At 48.1% G+C, this 19,410-nt stretch overlaps 1 protein-coding gene across 4 annotated transcripts; it reads left to right on the forward strand.

The window, feature by feature from the left end:
* Positions 1–499: 499 nt before the first annotated feature.
* NR1I3 (nuclear receptor subfamily 1 group I member 3) lies at positions 500–19,390 on the forward strand. 4 transcript variants are annotated; one of them, XM_035098288.2, is made up of 10 exons: positions 500–676; positions 1,087–1,177; positions 2,387–2,602; positions 3,318–3,448; positions 8,489–8,685; positions 12,063–12,277; positions 13,500–13,645; positions 15,709–15,825; positions 17,460–17,580; positions 18,695–19,390. In XM_035098288.2, exons 3-10 carry the CDS (start codon positions 2,400–2,402, stop codon positions 18,831–18,833), a joined length of 1,269 nt encoding a protein of 422 aa, XP_034954179.1. In that variant the 5' UTR covers positions 500–676; positions 1,087–1,177; positions 2,387–2,399; the 3' UTR covers positions 18,834–19,390. The 4 variants fall into 4 exon arrangements, with proteins under 4 accessions (XP_034954179.1, XP_034954182.1, XP_034954180.1 ...); XM_035098291.2 differs by having other exon boundaries at positions 17,475–17,580; XM_035098289.2 differs by having other exon boundaries at positions 1,087–1,163.
* Positions 19,391–19,410: the final 20 nt, after the last annotated feature.

The raw sequence follows: 19,410 nt of genomic DNA on the forward strand, positions 1-19,410 counted from the left end.
CTCCTTCCCCCACTGCTGAGCTCCTGTCAGCGTAACATAAATTGATATTTTTTTCCTTTCACAGAGTTTAACATGTGGGACACAACTCACCCTACTAGAGATAAACTTTGCCCCTTCTCTTCCCACTCACGCTAGTCCCCCCCCCCCGTTGCCACCACTGCACATCAGGCAGGGCTCCAGTACTTGTGTAGCAGCTGCGTGACAGGCTGAACTCCAACAGATGCAGCTACAAAAGCAAGACAGGAGTGGAGCCAGCCGTGCCAGGACCCTGTACTGTTTGCAGCACCAGCACCCACCCACCGACCCCTTTTATGATTCCACCCAGCCCTCATTTTTGCTCCCCCACTTTCCGTACTGGCTCCTAACCTCCCTCACCTCACCTTGTGCCCCCCCCTCGGCTTTTCTTGCCTCCGCCCTGAGGACGCCAGCTGTGCCTGCCAAATCCTTCATGCCCTCGAGGCCAAAGTACAAATTTCACGTAGCCTTATCAGAATCCAGATCCTTTTCTCTCTCTCTCTCCCCCCAGAGACACAACCGGCAGTGGGGAGGCAAACAAGAAGTCCGGCAGCGAGTGACAGCCCTGTGGGGAGACCGTCACCATCAACCCTCCCAGCTGCCCCACCCCGTTTGCACCCACTCACACACACACACACACACGCTGCTGGAAACTCAACTGGTAAGCCCAACTTTATGGGGTGGATTTTGGGGGGGGGGGGAGTGGGGTGGCCTTGGAAGAGTGGGGGAAGGCATGGTGAGGAAGAAGAGCAGGACAGGGGGGGACCTAGGAAAGGTCAGAGATCAGAAAAGCTGCTTCTCTCCAAAGCCCCCCTTTCTCAGTACTGTACACAAAAGGTATATACCAAAAGTAGGGAAGGAAGGCCGTCTGTTTGGGGAAGAATGGGCAGAATGAACCAGGACTGCAAATGGGGTTTGTCTTTTTATTGCTTTCTTCTTTGCAGCTCTTTGTTTTTTCTCCTCCAGCTGAGCCAGACACTCAGGAGAGAGTTGCTTTCTTCTCTTGACCTTTCCTTTCCTTCTCTCTCTCTCTCTCTCTCTCTCCCCCCCCCCGTTCTTTTTCCTTTCCAGGTTGCGTAACGGCTGCCCTTTTATCTACACCCAAAGGCGCAGGCGCTTCGAAGGAGCTGGATGTGACATTCGCACAGGTGGTAAACTCAAGGTGCCTTAATTCAGATTTATGAGGCACTTGGGGCAGCCACCCCACCCCCCAGCTGCCCCAAAGAGGTGTCACTCGATTCCCACTTTTTGGGCCGCCGCTTACAGGCCTGAGAGGCTTATATGCCCCCTGCCAAGCTCCCTGAGCCTCGGAACAACCCCCAGGCCACGCCTCCTCTTCCTGAGGCCACACCCCTCACCTGCCCTGCTCCACACCCTCCATAGTGTTTTCGCCTGGCTGCCATGTCTCCTTGAACTCCGGTAATGCCCCTTTTCTTGCTTTGAAGTAGGAGAGCACCCTTAACAAACTACAGTTCCTAGGATTCTTTGGGATTAAGTCACAGAACATGGATTTTAGAAGTGGAGTGGTAGTGCTTTAAATGTATGGTGTAGATATGGCCAAATTGACAAATTTAGGACGATGCCAGGTCTCTTATGGAGCCTGAACACTGCAGAGCCGTGTTTGACGAATAAAGAGGGGCATTCAAGAATTCAGAGTTGGCCACATCCGGCCAAAAACCAGGGGCAGCTGGATTGCATGCCAGGCCAGCCTCAGCAACCGGCATCAACTAGGGAAAACCCCCTTAGTGTCCCTATTTTCCAGGGACGTCCCTGATTTGGAGAAGCCATCCCAGTTTCTGATTTGATCCCAGAATGTCCCACTTTTCCTTGGGATGTCTCTATTTTCACTACAGAAATGTTGGAGGGTATGGAGTTATCCGACCCACCCCGAGCCATCTGAAGGCAATCCTGCATAGGGAAGGTTTATTTTTATTTTTATAATGTTTAATGTTTTATTATAGGTTGGAAGCTGCCCAGAGTGGCTGGGGCAACCCAGTAAGATGTGTGGGGTATAAATAGCAAGATTATCATTATGGAATGGGACGTCAGATTGACCACCCGTGCCTGTTCTGAGCCCACCTTTTTTAAAAAAACCAAACCTCTGCATGGCACTCTGAGCAGAACTGTCTGGATGGTCTAGTCTAGCCACCATTTTAATGTCCCACAGGGCATTGTGGGAAATTAAAATGGTTGGCAGACCCATCGACAGAAGGTGGGCTTCAGTAGAGGGCGCTATGCCCAGGGCAAACCCTCTGAAACCTTAGTGAAATGTGGGCATAGGGTTGTTTGGAATTTCAGCCTCAGGCACTGATGTGTCATAGGCCGGTGGGCCTGCCTGTTACCGATTTTCCTCCCTTCACACCATCGCCAGGACCGCAGCTCACATGGCAACGGTGCGTGGGGTCGCCGCGCAGTGCCCCTCCGACGGCGAGAGCAGCTGCAGCGGAGGCAGCCCAGCCCCCACGGCCTCCAGTCGCAGCGACACAGACCTTGACAGGGAGGAGAAAACTTGCGCCGTGTGCGGGGACCGGGCCACAGGCTACCATTTCCACGTCATGACCTGCGAAGGCTGCAAGGGTTTCTTTCGGTACAGTTCCCCGTCTCTATTTCTACTCCCCCCACACACACTTCTGTAAGCCTATTTCTGAAAATGATCCAGGGGGCATCTTCCCAGCATGCAAAGACTCAATGTTTGGATTCCCCCCGCCTTTCTCACGATTGAAGTTAGTATGCTTAGAGAGACATTAAAAGGTAAAGGTAAAGGGACCCCTGACCATTAGGTCCAGTTGCGGACGACTCTGGGGTTGCAGCACTCATCTTGCTTTACTGGCCGAGGGAGCCGGTGTACTGCTTCTGGGTCATGTGGCCAGCATGACTAAGCCGCTTCTGGCAAACCAGAGCAGCGCATGGAAACACTGTTTACCTTCCTGCTGGAGCGGTAACTATTTATCTACTTGCACTTTGAGGGGCTTTTGAAATGCTATGTGTGGGCAGGAGCTGGGACCGAGCAACGGGAGCTCACCCCGTCGCGGGGATTCGAACCGCTGACCTGATTGGCAAGCCCTAGGCTCTGTGGTTTAACCCACAGCGCCACCCACGTCCCCACATTAGAGAGACATTAGAGAGACTTTTTGCGTCCCCCCCATTAGAGAGACTTTTTGTGTGCCGTCGTCACTAACGTGTGGCATTTATAGGCACACTTAGTCTATGTATTTTTATACACATTAGGTGGCTGCAGAAGTCAGAGAAATGCCAGGCTGCGACTGTGAGGCAATTCCCGTTCCCGCCCCCTTGTCTTCCAGGCGGACCGTCATCAAGGGCATCCAGTTCACCTGCCCCTTCACCCGCAGCTGCACCATCACCAAGGCCAAGAGGCGGCAGTGCCAGGCATGTCGCTACCAGAAATGCCTCGTCGTGGGCATGAGGAAAGACAGTAAGTGTGCTTGGCCAGTGTTCTTCCTTGCTTGGATAATGCCTCTTGGATAATGGTGTTGTCTCGAGTGAATCTCCACCCTACCCAGTCTCTCCCACTTCCTCATTCGTCATTTCTATGGCTGCCGCTAAGTGTCTTCGAGCTTTTTGCTTTCCTACTTTTAAGGCTCGCCGGGTTCTGGGAGACGGAGGGTTCTGAGTAATTATTATTATTATTATTGTTATTATTATTATTTCAAAATCATGTGGAACTCTGGGGAACTGAACTTAAGATTGTAAAGACAAGAAACTGAGAGAAACTGAAATTGACACATTCACCCAACCCTACTTACATCCTATGGCCTAAACAAGTTCAGCTGTGGTGGATTTGAATCTTCCTACCAGATCCCATTTGTGATACCCATCCTCCATATATTTGCCTATCAATAGCTATTAGCATTAACGAAGCTGTCTGGTCAAACACAAAAGTCATACTAGACCTGGAAGGGGTTGGGGGGAAGAAACAGACTATGGCTTCTGCCCTCATGCCCTGGCTTGTGGAGTTCCTTTTAGTTCCTATTACTATATGACCCAGGAAGCCTCTCTCTCTTTCCCCACCCCCCAATTCTTTCGGCCTGGTCCTTTTGTCTTCCACTTAACTGCATTTGACAAGAGAGGTTCTCCTTAAAGGTCCCTGCGTTCTGCAGGAGAGTTTCTCTTTGAAGTCTCCCAAAAATATCAGGTGTCTGCTCCAAGCAGGGCTGCCCCCATTTGTGGGACACTATCCCATATAGCAGGTTTCCTCAACCTCGGCCCTCCAGATGTTTCTTGCCTACAACTCCCATGATCCCTAGCTAGCAGGACCAGTGGTCAGGGATGCTGGGAATTGTAGTCTCAAAACATCTGGAGGGCCGAGGTTGAGGAAGCCTGCCATATAGAGATATGACAGGCAGACACTACCTGCACATTCAGGAAACAGCTGAATGCATGTTTGTTTTGATAGGCTTTTTCCAGCCTTAGGGGTTCATTTTGTATAGTTTTTAAACTCATCCTTAGTTGCTGTTGTCAATGTTCTGCTTTTAAAGCTGTTTCCAGCTTTTTTTAATGGCACGTTTGCAAATCGCCTTGTAAAAGGCGGTTCATAACTTAATAAATAATAGTATAAAGAGACGCCTGCTAGATCAGATTCCCAGCAGCTGGTAATCAGAGGCATAATGCCTCTGACAGTGGACGTAAAATATAACCGTCGGGGCTGGTCACATTGGTAGCCTTGTCCTCTGTGAATTTGTCCAATCCTCTTTTAAAGCTGTCCAACCTAGTGGCCGTCGCTTCCTCTTGTGGGAGCAGCTGCCACAGTTTGGCTCTGCACTATGCAAAGGACTACAGTGCTACATTGGTTCTCGAACGCAATCCGTTCCGGAGGTCCGTTAGACTTCCGAAACGTTCAAAAACCAATGTGCGACTTCCGATTGGTCGCAGGAACTTCCTGCACTCAAGCGGAAGCCGCGTCAGATGTTCGGCTTCTGAAAATCATTAGAAAACCAGAACACTTACTTCCGGGTTTTCAGCGTCCGGGAGCCGATTTATTTATTAACTAAGCCATTCGAGAACCAAGGTTCCACCGTACTTTCTTTTCCTGTCCCCAATCTTCCAACATTCGGGCTTCATAGGTTGTCCCTGAGTTTAAATATTATGAGAGAGACCTCTCTATCCATTCCCCCCATCCCACCAGGCGTCGTTTCACATGCCCCATGTCATGCCTGCTCTTCCTTGCCTTTTCTTGAAACTAAAAAGTCCCCAAATGTTGTAATGTTTCGCCACACAGGAGTTACTCCGGCCCCTTGTTGATTATTTTGGTGGTCCTTTTGGGAAACTTTCCCCAGCTCTATAATGATAGCAGGGACGCGGGTGGCGCTGTGGGTTAAACCGCAGAGGCTAGGGCTTGCCGATCAGAAGGTTGACACTTCGAATCCCTGCGACGGGGTGAGCTCCCGTTGCTCGGTCCCAGCTCCTGCCCACCTAGCAGTTCGAAAGTACGTCAAAGTGCAAGTAGATAAATAGGGACCGCTCCGGCCCGGGGAAGGTAAACGGCGTTTCCGCACACTGCTCTGGTTCGCCAGAAGCAGCTTAGTCATGACCTGGAAACTGTACGCCAGCTCCCTCGGCCAATAAAGTGAGATGAGCACCGCAACCCCAGAGTCATCCGCGACTGGACCTAACTGTCAGGGGTCCCTTTACCTTTAATGATAGCAACAACATTCAGACACACACACACACACACACACACACACACACACACACGTAAACAGCACAAGATGAGCACTCTCAAAGGATCTTTCGGTGTTATCCTGAGCAGAAGAAGCCTTCAGCTTCTTTGCTTCTGCAAAGCCATCCTCAGAAAAGAAGAAGGATTGGAAGCAGCTGTAGGGTTGTGCGGAGAGGGAGGAGGGAGGAGGAGGAGGAGGCTGTTAGCAAAGCCGCATCCTCTCTCCAGGGAACTATACACTGCGCTGGAAAGCTGGGTGGATTTGAGGCCGCCCAGCCAGCTTTTCCTCTGCATCGACTGGCCCAAAGGGTCAGATTTCATTAAAAGAAACTGCCAGAGAGGAGCAAGAATAGAGTCATCTCCCTCCTCCAGCTGCAGAAGCCAGACACTTAAAAGGGGGAAAAAAGATCTCCCTCTCAGAGCAGGCTGGCAGCAGAGCCAAACCAATAAAACAAACAAACCGGGCCTCTGCCTGAGCACAGATTAATCTGATGGGGGCAGTGGGGTGGGGTGAGGTAGGTGTGTGGGCAGACAGTAATCTGGTCCAGGATGAATCCTGCTGCACACCCCAGGGCTTTGTGGAGAGAGGAAGGCGAGAGCGGAGCATCAGCGCTGTTTGAGAGACTGTCAGAAGGTGATGCATTGCAGTCTCCTTACACAAGAGGCTGTTCCGTGCTGCAGTCGGACTGTGATGTAGCCGTGTTGTTGTTGTTGTGCGTGTGTGTTTTAAGAAAAGAAAAGAAATACCGCCTCGATCTGCCCGCAAACAGCTTCGAATCGCACCTGACCCTCTCTGCAGAATTCCATTAAGGAGCTTCTAGCAAGAGGCAACCCTGTAAAGTGAATCGAGAAAGGGGGGGGGGAAGTGTTGCAAATCAATTGGGGTTTCTCTCTGCAGAATCTTAAGCAAGTTCAGCTGGACACCGACAGTGGGGGAAGGAAGAAAGAAAGAAAGAAAGAAAGCAGCGTTGCAAAGAGGCCGATGCAGTGGCAAAACCTTTCTGACAGTGTTGTGCCCTGCCTGCCACAGGCAGCTGACCCACCAAGATGATGCAACAGGGCTTAATTTGGACAGTGGCGAAGCCCATGGGGGTTAGAACCTGGTTTCAAGAGCCACAACTTAGCCATGGAATGTGTGTTATTACACACTCTCCATTATTATTAATATTAAGAGTTGGCATGGTGCCACAGTTAGGAGCTGAGGTAGGGAACCACCGGCCAGGGGCAAATTGTGGCCCTCCAGGGCTCTCTGTCTGGCCCTTGGGATGCTCCCAGACTACACACTTAATCACAGGAAGCCATTAGAGTAGTCCCCAAAGTGTGTATAGGAATGCATTTTACTAGGGAACTTTGAAAAAAAAAAGTATATAGGGCAAAAATCCATATAAACATGTGTCTGTTAGGAGAAATTTGCGCTAAAATGCTGGTGAATTTTCCTGAGGACTTGACAAAAATCCACACACTGCTGTGGAAATGTGGAGAACTGTCCTTGAGACTGGGAAAAATGAGAAGCTGAGAGGAACTAAATGCATCCCGCTCTCTCAGGGATGGAAGGACCAGTTCATCCCGATTCTCTCTGTTTTCTCATCTTTCCCGTTTTAAATTCAGTTTGCCGCATTTTGCAGCAATTTGTGGGGTTTGTTTAAATCCTCATGAATATTCACCAGCCTTTTAGTGCAAATGTCTCCCAACGAGCACGTATTTATATGGAGTTTTGATTAACATGCACATCTTTGCGAGCAATTCCCCCTAATATAATGCTTTTGTGCGTGTGCCGTTTTCACCAATATGTTCGTGCCTCCTTTCACCTAATAGATCTGGGGGTTTTTTTGGTTGACAACCTGCATAGTAAAATTCAGTAAAATAGTAAAAATCAGGGAAATGTGAATTTCGGAGGATGGCTGTGTTATGGTCCGTTCGGAAAGTGTAGATTGGAAAGATTTGGCTTCAGAGGAGACGTGAATCTAATCCCTCCCTCACCCCTATACCCACCCTTAGTGGTGGGGAGTTTGGTTTATCAGGTCCCTGGTAGTTCCCTGCCCCCCCCCCCCGTCCGCACTCAGCTTGGATCTGCACAAGCTTCTCCTTTGAGCACTGCTTCCTTATCATTTCTATTACAAAATTGGAGTTCTTGTTAATATACACACAAATAAGAATCAGAACAAGGACTCAGGCCACCATTACCGTTCAATAATAAGAATCCCTATTAACAAACCAACAGTGAACATAAAAAGCGAAAATACATACAATTTATGTGACAAACTTAATGTTTCAGGCATCCCCAAACTTCGGCCCTCCAGAGGTTTTGGACTACAATTCCCATCATCCCTGACCACTGGTCCTGTTAGCTAGGGATCATGGGAGTTGTAGGCCTAAACATCTGGAGGGCCGCAATTTGGGGATGCCTGCTTTAAATAGTCTTCGCAAACTGAAAGTTTTTCAATATAATTTCTCAATTCAATAGTATCTAATTGCATTGTACAGGTTCCAGTTCCATAAGGAGTCTTTTGACATGAAATATCGAATACTGTGTTGATATTTCACGTCAAAAGACTCCTTATGGAACTGGAACCTGTACAATTCAATTAGATACTATTGAATTGAGAAATTATATTGAAAAACTTTCAGTTTGCGAAGACTATTTAAACATTAAGTTTGTCACATAAATTGTATGCATTTTCGCTTTTTATGTCCACTGTTGGTTTGTTAATAGGGATTATTCTTATTATTGAATGGTAATGATGGCCTGAGTTCTTGTTCTGATTCTTATTGGTGTCTTTTTCGTTTCTGACACAGTGATAATGTCAGAGGAAGCTTTGCATGTGCGGCGTGCGCTGAGGCGGCAGAAGAAGCACCAAGAACAGAGTCCAGCCTCAATTGAGCCACCTGAGGAAACCGGCCTCACAGCGGAGCAGGAACAGTTGATTGAAATCCTCACCGAAGCCCACAAGAAAACCTTTGACTCCAGCTTCTCTCAGTTCAACCACTACCAGGTGAGCTTTGCAGGAGTTCCAGACGGTTTGTTTCAGGAATGAGGGGGGAGGAACACCCTGTGCCCCCTCCCCAGGTGCTGTTGTTGGACTCCAGCTCCCAGCAGCCAGTCTGGCCAATGGTCAGGGGTGATGGGAATTGGAGCTCAGCATTCCTTAGAAAGGGGTCCCTCATCCCTGAATTGATTCATGTACCAGGAGAGACCTACACAATGTTTTGCAGGTGTTGCTGGAAAGAAAATATCACACCGGTCCTAAAATATCTACATTGGCTCCTAGTATGCTTCTGAGGACAATTCAAAGTGTAGGTGCTGACTTTTAAAGCCTTAAAACAGCCCAGTATATCTGAAGGAGCATCTCCACCCCCATCGCTCAGCCCAGACACTGAGGTCCAGCTCCAAGGGCCTTCTGGTGGTTCCCTCACCATGAGAAGTGTACAGGGAGCCAGGCAGAGGGCCCATAGCTGCCAAGTTTTCCCTTTTCTCACAAGGAAGCCTATTCAGCATAAGGGAATTTCCCTTAAAAAAAGGGATAACTTGGCAGCTATGAGAGGGCCTTCTCAGTAGTGGCGCCCGCCCTGTGGAACGCCCTCCCATCAGATGTCGAGGAGATAAAGAACTACACATGGGCGTAGGCAGGGGGGGCAGGAGGGGGCAGCTGCCCCCCCTAGAAGCAAAAAATTAATGTATTTTACAGACCATAACCAGCACTTTTCCCCTCCAAAAACTGAAGTGGAAAGGGCTTTGCTTTAGCAAGAGCAGCTAAGTCTCCGCTTGCTGGGGGGGGAGGGGACACAGCTGTAACAAAAACACATCAAATAAATAAAGCAAAGTGGCTACCAGTAGTTAAGCAGTTAAGACAATGGAGCATATATCCCCAGGCAAGATTCGATAGCTGACCATTTCACCCTATTGTTCTTAAGTGGGAGTTGTTAATGAGCATTCAGGAGCATTAAGAGTTCTATTGGCGATTTTTTTAAAAAAAATTAAATACCTTTATTTCGTATTTTATAGTTACAAACGAGATCATAAAACATAAACCATAAATCATAAATTATATATCAAAGTTACATAACAAAATCGTAAAACATAAATCAATGAGATAGGAGAAAGGTAGAAGAAGAAAAAAAGAGAGGAGAGGAAAAAAAAAGAAGGAAAAAAAAGAGAAAGAAAAAAAAAGAATATAGCATATATATATACTCCCATGCATATGTAATATGTATGCATACACATGTACATATACATACCAGGTAAAAAACAACACATACATAAACATAGAAATATAGTACAGATTAAAAAAAAGGGGGGGGAAGCATTTCCTATTGTTTGAACATCGCTTCCCTTTGTCAGTTCTTCCTTATCCTGCTTTATCTCTGTCCCCACATTATCTACCAAATTGACATTTCCTCCATTTATTATCCATTTGTTATTCATCCTATATGTATTTTACTCAAAGCATATCACCAAACTTGTATTTATCTTTTCTTTTTTTAAATACTCTTCAACATATTTCCATTCTGCTTTACTTTTCTGTATCGGGATATCTCTAATTGCTGCTGTCATCTTTGCCAAGTTCATAAATTCCACTAATTTTACTTGCCATTCACCAATTGTTGGTACTTTCTCTACTTTCCAGTTCTTTGCTATAAGGAGGCGAGCTGCAGCGCATGCATATAATAATATATTTTTCCTATCGTTAGGGAAATTATCTGGCACCATACTCAATAACATTATCTCTGGTTAAGTTCTATTGGCGATTTAATGAGGGTGCAGACTCAGAGGATTCAATTTGACTAAGGTGGCTCTGCAAGGCTAAAAGGAAGTGAATAAGAAAGGGGGGGCTGTAGCTTTGACAGACACAGTGATGTTTATAAAAAGCAGTGGTGTTCCTGTCTGCCCCTCCTCCTGCATCTGTATACTGTAAATCAGGGGTAGCCACCTCCCAAGAGACTCTGATCTACTCACAGAGTTTAAAACTGGGGGTGATCTACCCCCTTTTGGGGGGTTCAGGTCAAAGCTGTTGAGTTTTTTTAAGGAAGGGAAGCCCTGTTTTGGGGGGTTTAGGTCAAACTTGTTGAGCTTCTTTTAGGAGGGAGGGAGGCCCATTTTTTGTTTAGGGCTTCAGGTCATAGTTCAACTTTTTTTAGGGAGGAGGAAAATTTTGAGTGAGCTTTTTTTTAGGGATGCCAGTGACCTACCAGTGATCTACCACAGACATCCAGTGATCTACTGGTAGATCACAATCTACCTGTTGGACGTGCCTGCTGTAAATCAAGCAGAGAGAAAGCTGCTTACAAGGCTTCTGTACATGCAGAGTTCCAGCATCACAGCGTCACCCAGAGGCACCCACAAATATGAGTTATCCCTCTCTCTATTTCTTCCTTCCTTCCCTCCCTCTTCCATCCTTAATAAAATACGGGGGGGGGGCAGATAAGCCCCACATAGAAAGCCCATCAACATGGGGGGATGACTCTTTCAAATACTGTACGGTATTTACCAGTAATTGGGGGGGGGAGGCACCTAGGCCTCTAGGAGTTGGCTGCTATGCCTAGGAGTAGGACAATTCAAGAAAGCAGAATGATGCATATTCTATGGTAATATATCAATAGAATCATAGAATTGTAGTCGGAAGGGACCACAAGGGTCATCTAGTCCAACCCCCTGCAATGCAGGAATTTTTTCCTAAGGTGGGGCTTGAACCATGGTTGAAATATTATGCTGATATGCAGCAACGCCTCGGAGCCGTCGTGGCTGCGGCCGTGCCTTGCCTCGCCCACCCTGCCACCCCCTCTCGCCTGCTCGACCCTCCCGTCCTCTCCAGCCAAGCAGGGTAGCCGCCAACGCTGCCAGCCCCAGAAGCACAAGGTGGCCGCCGCCGCCACCACCACGATGTCATCAGGCGCGCTGGCCCTGTAGCCCCGCCCACATTCCCACTTCGTGGCCCCTCCCCTCCCGTGCCTTGGCCCCACCCCTGAACGACCATGGCTTCCCCCCCCCCCCTAGTTTTGATCCTGGCTACGCCCCTGGAACTACACAACTTTTAGAAGACATCTGAAGGCAGCCCTGTATAGGGAAGTTTTGATCTTTTACTGTGGTTTCATAATTGTTGGAAGCCGCCCAGAGCGGTGGGGGGCAACCCAGTCAGATGGGTGGCATTAAATAAATAAACAAATATACCAATGACGATCCTTAACTCGCTGCGATTGATCAGGCGAATGGCTGCCTTACAGGCCGGCTTGACCAATTTCCATGCATTTCTCATGAGGACTAGATGCTTAGGATCAGAAGTTGGTGGGAGAAAGAAAGGAGGCTGAGATGGTCTTGGGGTTCAACGAAAGGAGATTTATTGTGAGCCCCACTTAACCAGCATCTCCCCTCCAGCCAGCGGTGCGTCTCTCCATCCACAGCCAGAGATCTCAGAGCCCCCAGGATGCGTCTGTCCCCCCCATGTGCCCCTACAGTCCTCAAGACCACATGGAGAGCTTCCCGGAAGAGGTCCTCCCCGATGTGTTCAACCTCTTGCCGCTCTTTGCCGACATCAGCACCTTCATGATCCAGCAAGTGATCCAGTTTGCCAAGGCCATACCGTCTTTTAGGTGAGTGCCTCACTGTGAAGAAAAGGGTCTGTATTCACCCTCCTGCATCCTCCAGAAGTCAACATGTGACTACTAATGGGGAACTCTGATCTAAATTAAGGAAGCTTCCAGACTGTTGCTATTTTCGTGCAGGAGATTCAATCACATACGGACATATTTAGGTCATATGATTAAAGCCTCTCCCGTGCATCAGACCTGCTTCCTCCCCCGCCCCCAAACCCTCCCCTTTTTTGCGATAAGAAAAAGCATTGCGGAAACATGCTGGGAAGTGTGGGGAGGCAATTGCTTGACGCAATGTTGTCTGAACTCTCCACAAAGGTTGTGCAAACAGATCAAGGTGGGTGCTCAATAAACCAGTCACCCAGAGGTGACCTCTGTCCCGTATTGCCTGCTGATGACTCACAGGTGATGAATGCCGAAAGAGTGTGTGTGTGCGTAAGGCAACCAGAACCAGGTGCAAAATAGCCGCTCTGTGAACATGCTCAGTCCAAGTTACAAGAAAGGAGATTCCAACTAAATACTGTATCAGGAAGAACTTTCTGACAGTAAGAGCTGTTTGCCAGTGGAACGGACTCCCTCAAGAAGTGTTGGGCTCTCCTTCCTTGGAGGTTCTTGAGCAGAGGTTGGGTGGTCATCTGTCCTGGATGCTTTAGCTCAGATTCCTGCATGGCAGTGGGTTGGACTTAGATGACCCTCGGGGTCCCTTCCAACTCTACAATTCTTTCCAAAACAGTCTGCAGACCAAAACACAGCTGGCCTTTGAAATTTGCACTTCTCCAAGTTTTGCAACACAGTTCTCTGGCCAAGTCACATGTGTGAAAAGGCTGACTTTAAACGTTTAATAAATTGAGCATTAAAAAAAAAAATAGTGAATGCAACAGGCAAAAATACATTCTATTAGGGAAAATCGCTTTGCAAAATTAGGTATATGCGGCAAAATTGCATACAAATGTTTATATTAGGAGAAGTTGGCACTATTGTTATTTTTAAAATAAAATTGCAATACCGATGTGGAAATGTGGAGGATGTTGGAAAGATGAGAAATGGAGAGAAACCAGAATTGACAAATGAACCAATCTCTAAGTCAAGGGTGATTGAGTAATACTGTAGTTCAACAACATCTACAAGGTCACAAGCTTCCCACCTCAAGGCTAGGGATTGGTTCTGAAACTTTGAGCCTGTCTTACCACTTAACATGTTTTCCCCTCCCTCCCCCAACCAGAAGTTTGCCAATCGATGATCAAATCTCACTCCTCAAAGGCGCCACCCTGGAGATCTGTCAGATCCGGTTCAACACAGTCTTCAATGAGGAGACCAAAGCTTGGGAATGCGGCCAACATTGCTACACCATCCAAGATGGCGCCCTGAGTAAGTCTCTGGAAGTCTAGAGAGTCCCACAGCTGCCATGTGACTGGGAGCAGGACACCGTCCTAAGGCTCTCTCAGGCTCTCTCTGGCCAACCAGATCCCTAATGAAAGCCCACAAATGAGACCTGACTGGAAAACCGCTCTCCTCACTTGGGATTCCCCTCAGCTGGTATCCTGAGGCATGCCGCCTTCCAAGAGTGGAGACAGGACACAGTCGTTATGGCTAGTAGCCATTGATCGCTTCTTCCTCCATGAATATGTTCAATTGTTTTGCAAGGACATCCAAGTTGGTGGCTGTCACTGTGGGCCACGACTGGCCCAGCCCATTAGGCATTTTTAAAACTCCCACAAAACTTCCAAATAACAATTTCCTAGCCTCTTTGCTAATTGTACAAAGGAAAGCTGTCTTGTCTTGCAGTTTTTGTTTCCAGGCACTAGTACTTTCATAATAAATTTAGCATTCAGTCTGTACAATCCAGTTGTTAGCATTCCTAACCAACAGAATGTATGCAGCACAATTTATGGCTGCCGTGATTATGCTTCCTGGGCAGGGTTAGAGAAATTACCCTGGAAGCAGCAGTGTGGGTACATGAATTCAGGGAGAATTCACACGAGCTATTGTTTTTCGTTATGTTATGCATTTTTGTGTTTTTATATTGTAAACTTCCTTGCGATCCTCTGATGAAGGGCGGTCTAGAAATAATAATAATAATAATAATAATAATAATAATAATAATAATAATAATACGCTCCTGTTTTCTGAGGCAAATGATGCTAAGTGGGGAAAAGAGCCCTGTGGGGGGCGCTGGATTCTTTCCTGGGTTCTTTCACCCCTTGTCCTGACCTGGCCGCCTTCTGGAACCAATTTTGCTCATGGGGTTCATACAACCAATCTAGCAAGAGACCCATAATTGGATTATGTTGTGTGAATGCTCCCTCCTGTGGTCAGAGGGGAGTATTTAGCACAGCAGAGGCTCCTGGAGGGGCTAGACCTGTGACCTCAGATTGGTTCCTTCTTTTTCCTTGTTTTGGTTTTATTATTATTATTATTATTAAAGATTTTCTTGATTTACAAAAATATGTGCAATGTCTCTCATAACATTTTACAAATCAGTTTCCTTTGTTGAGACACTGGGAAGAAAAGGGGGAAAGAGGTAGACGGGGAAAGATGGGTGGGGGTGGGTGACGATGTTTCTATTTTACTTAATATATGTGGGGTTTTTTTTTGTCAGAATTGGCCTTACTAAACATCTTCCAAAACAATAATGCCCACTTACACCACAAAGAACTCATAACCCACTTACTCTCAGCAGCCAGAAACACCATAACCAGACACTGGAAAGACCTGTCAGGAGTAAGCATGGACCAATGGTACCAGATAGTATGGGAAGCAGCCTTACTAGAAAAATTAACCAATACTGTAAGCTGAAACTGACATGGGGACAAATAGAAGAAGACGGCTTCACCTCGGTATGGCTCCCCTTTATCACATACACAGCCCAACAAGACAATGACAAAAATCCACCAACAGCATACAAATCAGTATGGCTGTTGTTGTTTAGTTGTGTCCGACTCTTCGTGACCCCATGGACCAGAGCACGCCAGGCACTCCTGTCTTGCACTGCCTCCCGCAGTTTGGTCAGACTCATGTTCGTAGCTTCGAGAACACTGTCCAACCATCTCGTCCTCTGCCGCCCCCTTCTCCTTGTGCCCTCCATCTTTCCCAACATCAGGGTCCTTTCCAGGGAGTCTTCTCTTCTCATGAGGTGGCCAAAGTATTGGAGCCTCAGCTTCAGGATCTGTCCTTCTAGTGAGTACTCAGCACTCACTCAATATGGCTAACCTGATCCAAAACACCCACCCACCCCACTCACACACGAAACAAAGACCACCACAGCCAACCACAAATAATCAACCACACCCTAGGCCAACCCCAACATCTCTCACCACCAAAGATTGGTTCCTTCTGTGGGCAATTTGTTCCACTACAGTACATGTCGTAAGCACCACAGGCCCACAATAGACAGAGACCCACTTTATCAACCACCCTGTCTTCTCCTCCAGCTGGATTCCAGCAGATCTACCTGGAGCCACTGCTGAAGTTCCACATCAGCTTGAAGAAGCTGAGGCTACACGAGGCTGAATACGTTCTGCTCCAAGCCCTGGTGTTGTTCTACCCGGGTAAGTCGTCCGCATCCCAGTAGCAACACGTTGCACCATCGCCACCCTTTCTGAAAGGCAGGAGGTCCCCACACCTGCTCAGTTAGAGCATTGGACTAAGACCTGGCAGACCAGGGTTCAAATCCCCACTCAGCCAGGAAGCTCACCGGGTGACCTAGTCGCAGCCTCTCAGCCTGGCCTACCTCACAGGGTTGTTCAGAGGACAACACGGAGATAGAACCATATACGCCACCTTGAGCTTGTTGGAAGGAGAGGTGGAATAAAAATGCCTTATAAGTGTGCTTATAAATAATTTTTTTTTGTTAATCGCAGCATCATACAGGCAACAGCCAGTCGATGCACGTCCCATTGGTGCGTGACCACACGGGCATTGCGCCAAACCTGGAAGTGACTTTTAAAATGGCAAAAACGAGCCCAGAAAGGGCAAAAAAGGCGCTTAGCAATCCTACAAGCCTTTGCAAGTGCAATCCCATGAGCCTTTGCACTGACCGTTGAGGAGAATTGGGAGTTTGAGGGAGGAAGTTGGGAGGGAGTGATGGTGGTGTTTGTATAGCATCCCAATGGTGTTCCCAATATACGTAATTTCAGTTATAATAATAATAATAATAATTTATTATTTATACCCCGCCCATCTGGCCGGGTTCCCCCAGCCACTCTGGGCGGCTTCCAAAAAAAACAGAAATTCTAAAATACAGAAATCCATCAAACATTAAAAGCTTCCCTAAACAGGGCTGCCTTGAGATGCCTTCTAAAGGTCTGGTAATTGTTCTCTTTGACCTCTAGTGGGAGGGCATTCCACAGGGTGGGTGCCACTACCGAGAAGGCCCTCTGCCTGGTTCCCTGTAACTTGGCTTCTCGTAATGAGGGAACCGCCAGAAGGCCCTCGGAGCTGGACCTCAGTGTCCGGGCAGAACGATGGGGGTGGAGACGCTCCTTCAGGTATACCGGACCGAGGCCGTTTAGGGCTTTAAAGGTCAACACCAACACTTTGAATTGTGCTCGGAAACGTACTGGGAGCCAATGTAGGTCTTTTAGGACCGGTGTTATGTGATCTCGGCGGCCGCTCCCAGTCACCAGTCTAGCTGCCGCATTCTGGATTAGTTGTAGTTTCCGGGTCACCTTCAAAGGTAGCCCCACGTAGAGCGCATTGCAGTAGTCCAAGCGAGAGATAACTAGAGCATGCACCACTCTGGAGAGACAGTCAGTGGGCAGGTAGGTAGTTAAACATGTGGTGCCTCGTAACGTAACCCCTTCGTAAATGGGGAGTGGCCTGTATCTATTATTCCCATGATTAACTGAATCTCAAAAGGGATCCAGAGAAAGCATGGATGAAGTGCCATTTGCTCATATATGTGTGTGTGTATACACACACACACACATCACACAGCACAGTATGTCGGCCTCGTTCTTTATTTTAAGAAGTCTGGCATTTCCAGACAAGCCCTCTGGGTGCATGCAGAGTTTATCTTCCTCAAGAGGGGGACGTTTTTCTATGTGCCTCTGAGCATGCACTAAGTAGCAAGCCATTTGGGTGGGTGGGTTGTTTTTTTGTTGGCCACTGCTCCTTTTGGGCAAGAGGAGAATTCTGCTCCCTTTGCCCCATTTCTCCTCTGCCTTGTCTCTCACTGCCCAAGCCTGCGACTTTGCAGACCACGTGGACGTCACACAGCGAGAGGTGATTGACCAGACCCAAGAGAAAATCGCTCTAACTTTAAAAAACTACATTGACCAGCGACATGCTCTGCCCGAAGGGAGGTGAGCAGGGAAAGTGCTTTGTGCATGGGTATGTGTGTGTGTGTGTGCTCTCTACAAGGGGGGGGGCTGTGGCCCTCCCGATGTTGCTTGGGGGGCTTCCAGATGGGCTCTTTATTTTGCAAATGTAACTGTTTTCATGCAACCGGTATGCAACTGGCCATACTCCCTGTTTTTTTAGGATGGCCATAGGTATTCTGCTGTAGTCAGTTTTCCACAGAACATTTCTGTTATGTATTTTCTGACCTGTCTCAACAGTTCCTGCTTTTCCACTTTCTCACAAACCCAACTTTCCAGCCCCTAGTTATCATGCTTCACAATGGGCAAAATGGAGGTTTGTGCTGTGTGTTTGTTTGTGCTGCAATTCCCAGAGTGGTTTACCAATCAATCCCTCTCCTCCGGGGACTCTGGGAACTGTAGCTCTGCGAGAGGAATAGGGGTCCCCGAACAACTCTCAGCACCATAGGAGCCAACTCCTAGGGGCCGAGGTCCCTTTGCCCCCCCCATAAAACATTTGAAGGGGCCGCCCACCCAAAGTTGGCGGGCGTTTCCATTCAAATGGTGTGTGTGCATCACGTTCTGTGATTTTGTAGGGCGGGGCTTACCTGGGCCCCTCCCCATATTTTATTCAAGTCGGCACCCCTGCTCAGCACAAACTACATTTCCCAGGATTCTTTTGAGGAAGCCATGATGTTTTAAAGTGGTATGATACTGCTTTAAACGTACAGCCTTACATCTTTTAAGATCCCTTAAGCAGCCTTTGCTGCCCCCAATGAATCCTGGGAACTGTGGCTTATTAAGGGTGCTGAGAATTGTTAGGAGACCCCCTATTCCCCTCACAGAGCTACAATTCCCAGAATTCCCTGGGGAGAGGAATGGATATTGTTAAATCCCTCTGGGAACTGTAGCTCTGTGAGGGGGTCTCCTGGACAACTCTCAGCGCCCTTAGCAAGTTACAGTCCCCAGGGTGATTTGGGGGGACGCCGGAGCTGTTTAAAGCAACATAACTTAAATGTGTGGTGCTGAGGCAAGGAGCCAATGGAAATTTGGTGTGTGTAATAGAGAGCATCAAACATCAGGACTGATGGCTGCCTTCTTCTCCCTTCCACTTCTCCAGGTTCCTCTACGCCAAACTTCTCCTGTTGCTGACAGAGCTGAGGACGCTGAAAGTCGAAAATACCCGGCAGATCCTCCATATCCACGACACCCAGGACCTCACCACCATGACGCCACTGCTTTCGGAAATTATCAGCTGAAAGCTTGCACCAGGAGAATGCTGCGTCTTTCATTCATGTTTTGCTTTAGGTGTAAAAAGGGACCTATGTCCTGGAAGACTGGATCCAGAAGTTTTCCAAGACTTCTCTCGAGATCCGGCAGTTTTAGGGATCTGCTTGAAAGTCAGGCATTGCTCCCTTCCGCTGCTACCCTGAGCAAAGGGCTGGTTACTTTTGCAGAACTGCAGTCTCTTCCCCCTCCATCTGCTGCAAACCCATATTCCCCCCCCCAACAATCTAATCTTCCTTCCACAGCTAAGCCAATAGCAGCCAACCCTGTTCCTCCCATCCTCACCCCCAAGCTGATCCCGGCTTAGCCAAGCATCATCTGAGCCTCCTTGCAGCCAACCTTGTCTGATCCACTGATCCCCTCTAAGCTCCCCCTGCGCTGCCCCTCGAAGCCCTCTTTAGGCTTCCGAGATCATGAAAGCAAAGTCCGACTGCCAGGGCTCCCCACCCACCCCCAGACAGTGAGAATTTCAGGGCAGCTTTTGCATATCAAGCTGGTGTCCTGTGGGAGGAAAAGAGCTCTCCCCCCCCCCCAAAAAAAGTGATGGCA

Source organism: Zootoca vivipara, chromosome 17 (genome assembly GCF_963506605.1).
Source record: "Zootoca vivipara chromosome 17, rZooViv1.1, whole genome shotgun sequence".
Taxonomy (NCBI): Eukaryota; Metazoa; Chordata; class Lepidosauria; order Squamata; family Lacertidae; genus Zootoca; species Zootoca vivipara.

Bases quoted from the DNA above. Each gene is read 5' to 3' on its own strand.
- NR1I3 (XM_035098288.2), top strand. From the start codon at position 2,400: ATGGCAACGGTGCGTGGGGTCGCCGCGCAGTGCCCCTCCGACGGCGAG. The intron at 2,603-3,317 runs GTACAGTTCCCC...CTTGTCTTCCAG, and splicing joins GGCTGCAAGGGTTTCTTTCG to GCGGACCGTCATCAAGGGCA. The intron at 17,581-18,694 runs GTGAGCAGGGAA...CCACTTCTCCAG, and splicing joins CATGCTCTGCCCGAAGGGAG to GTTCCTCTACGCCAAACTTC.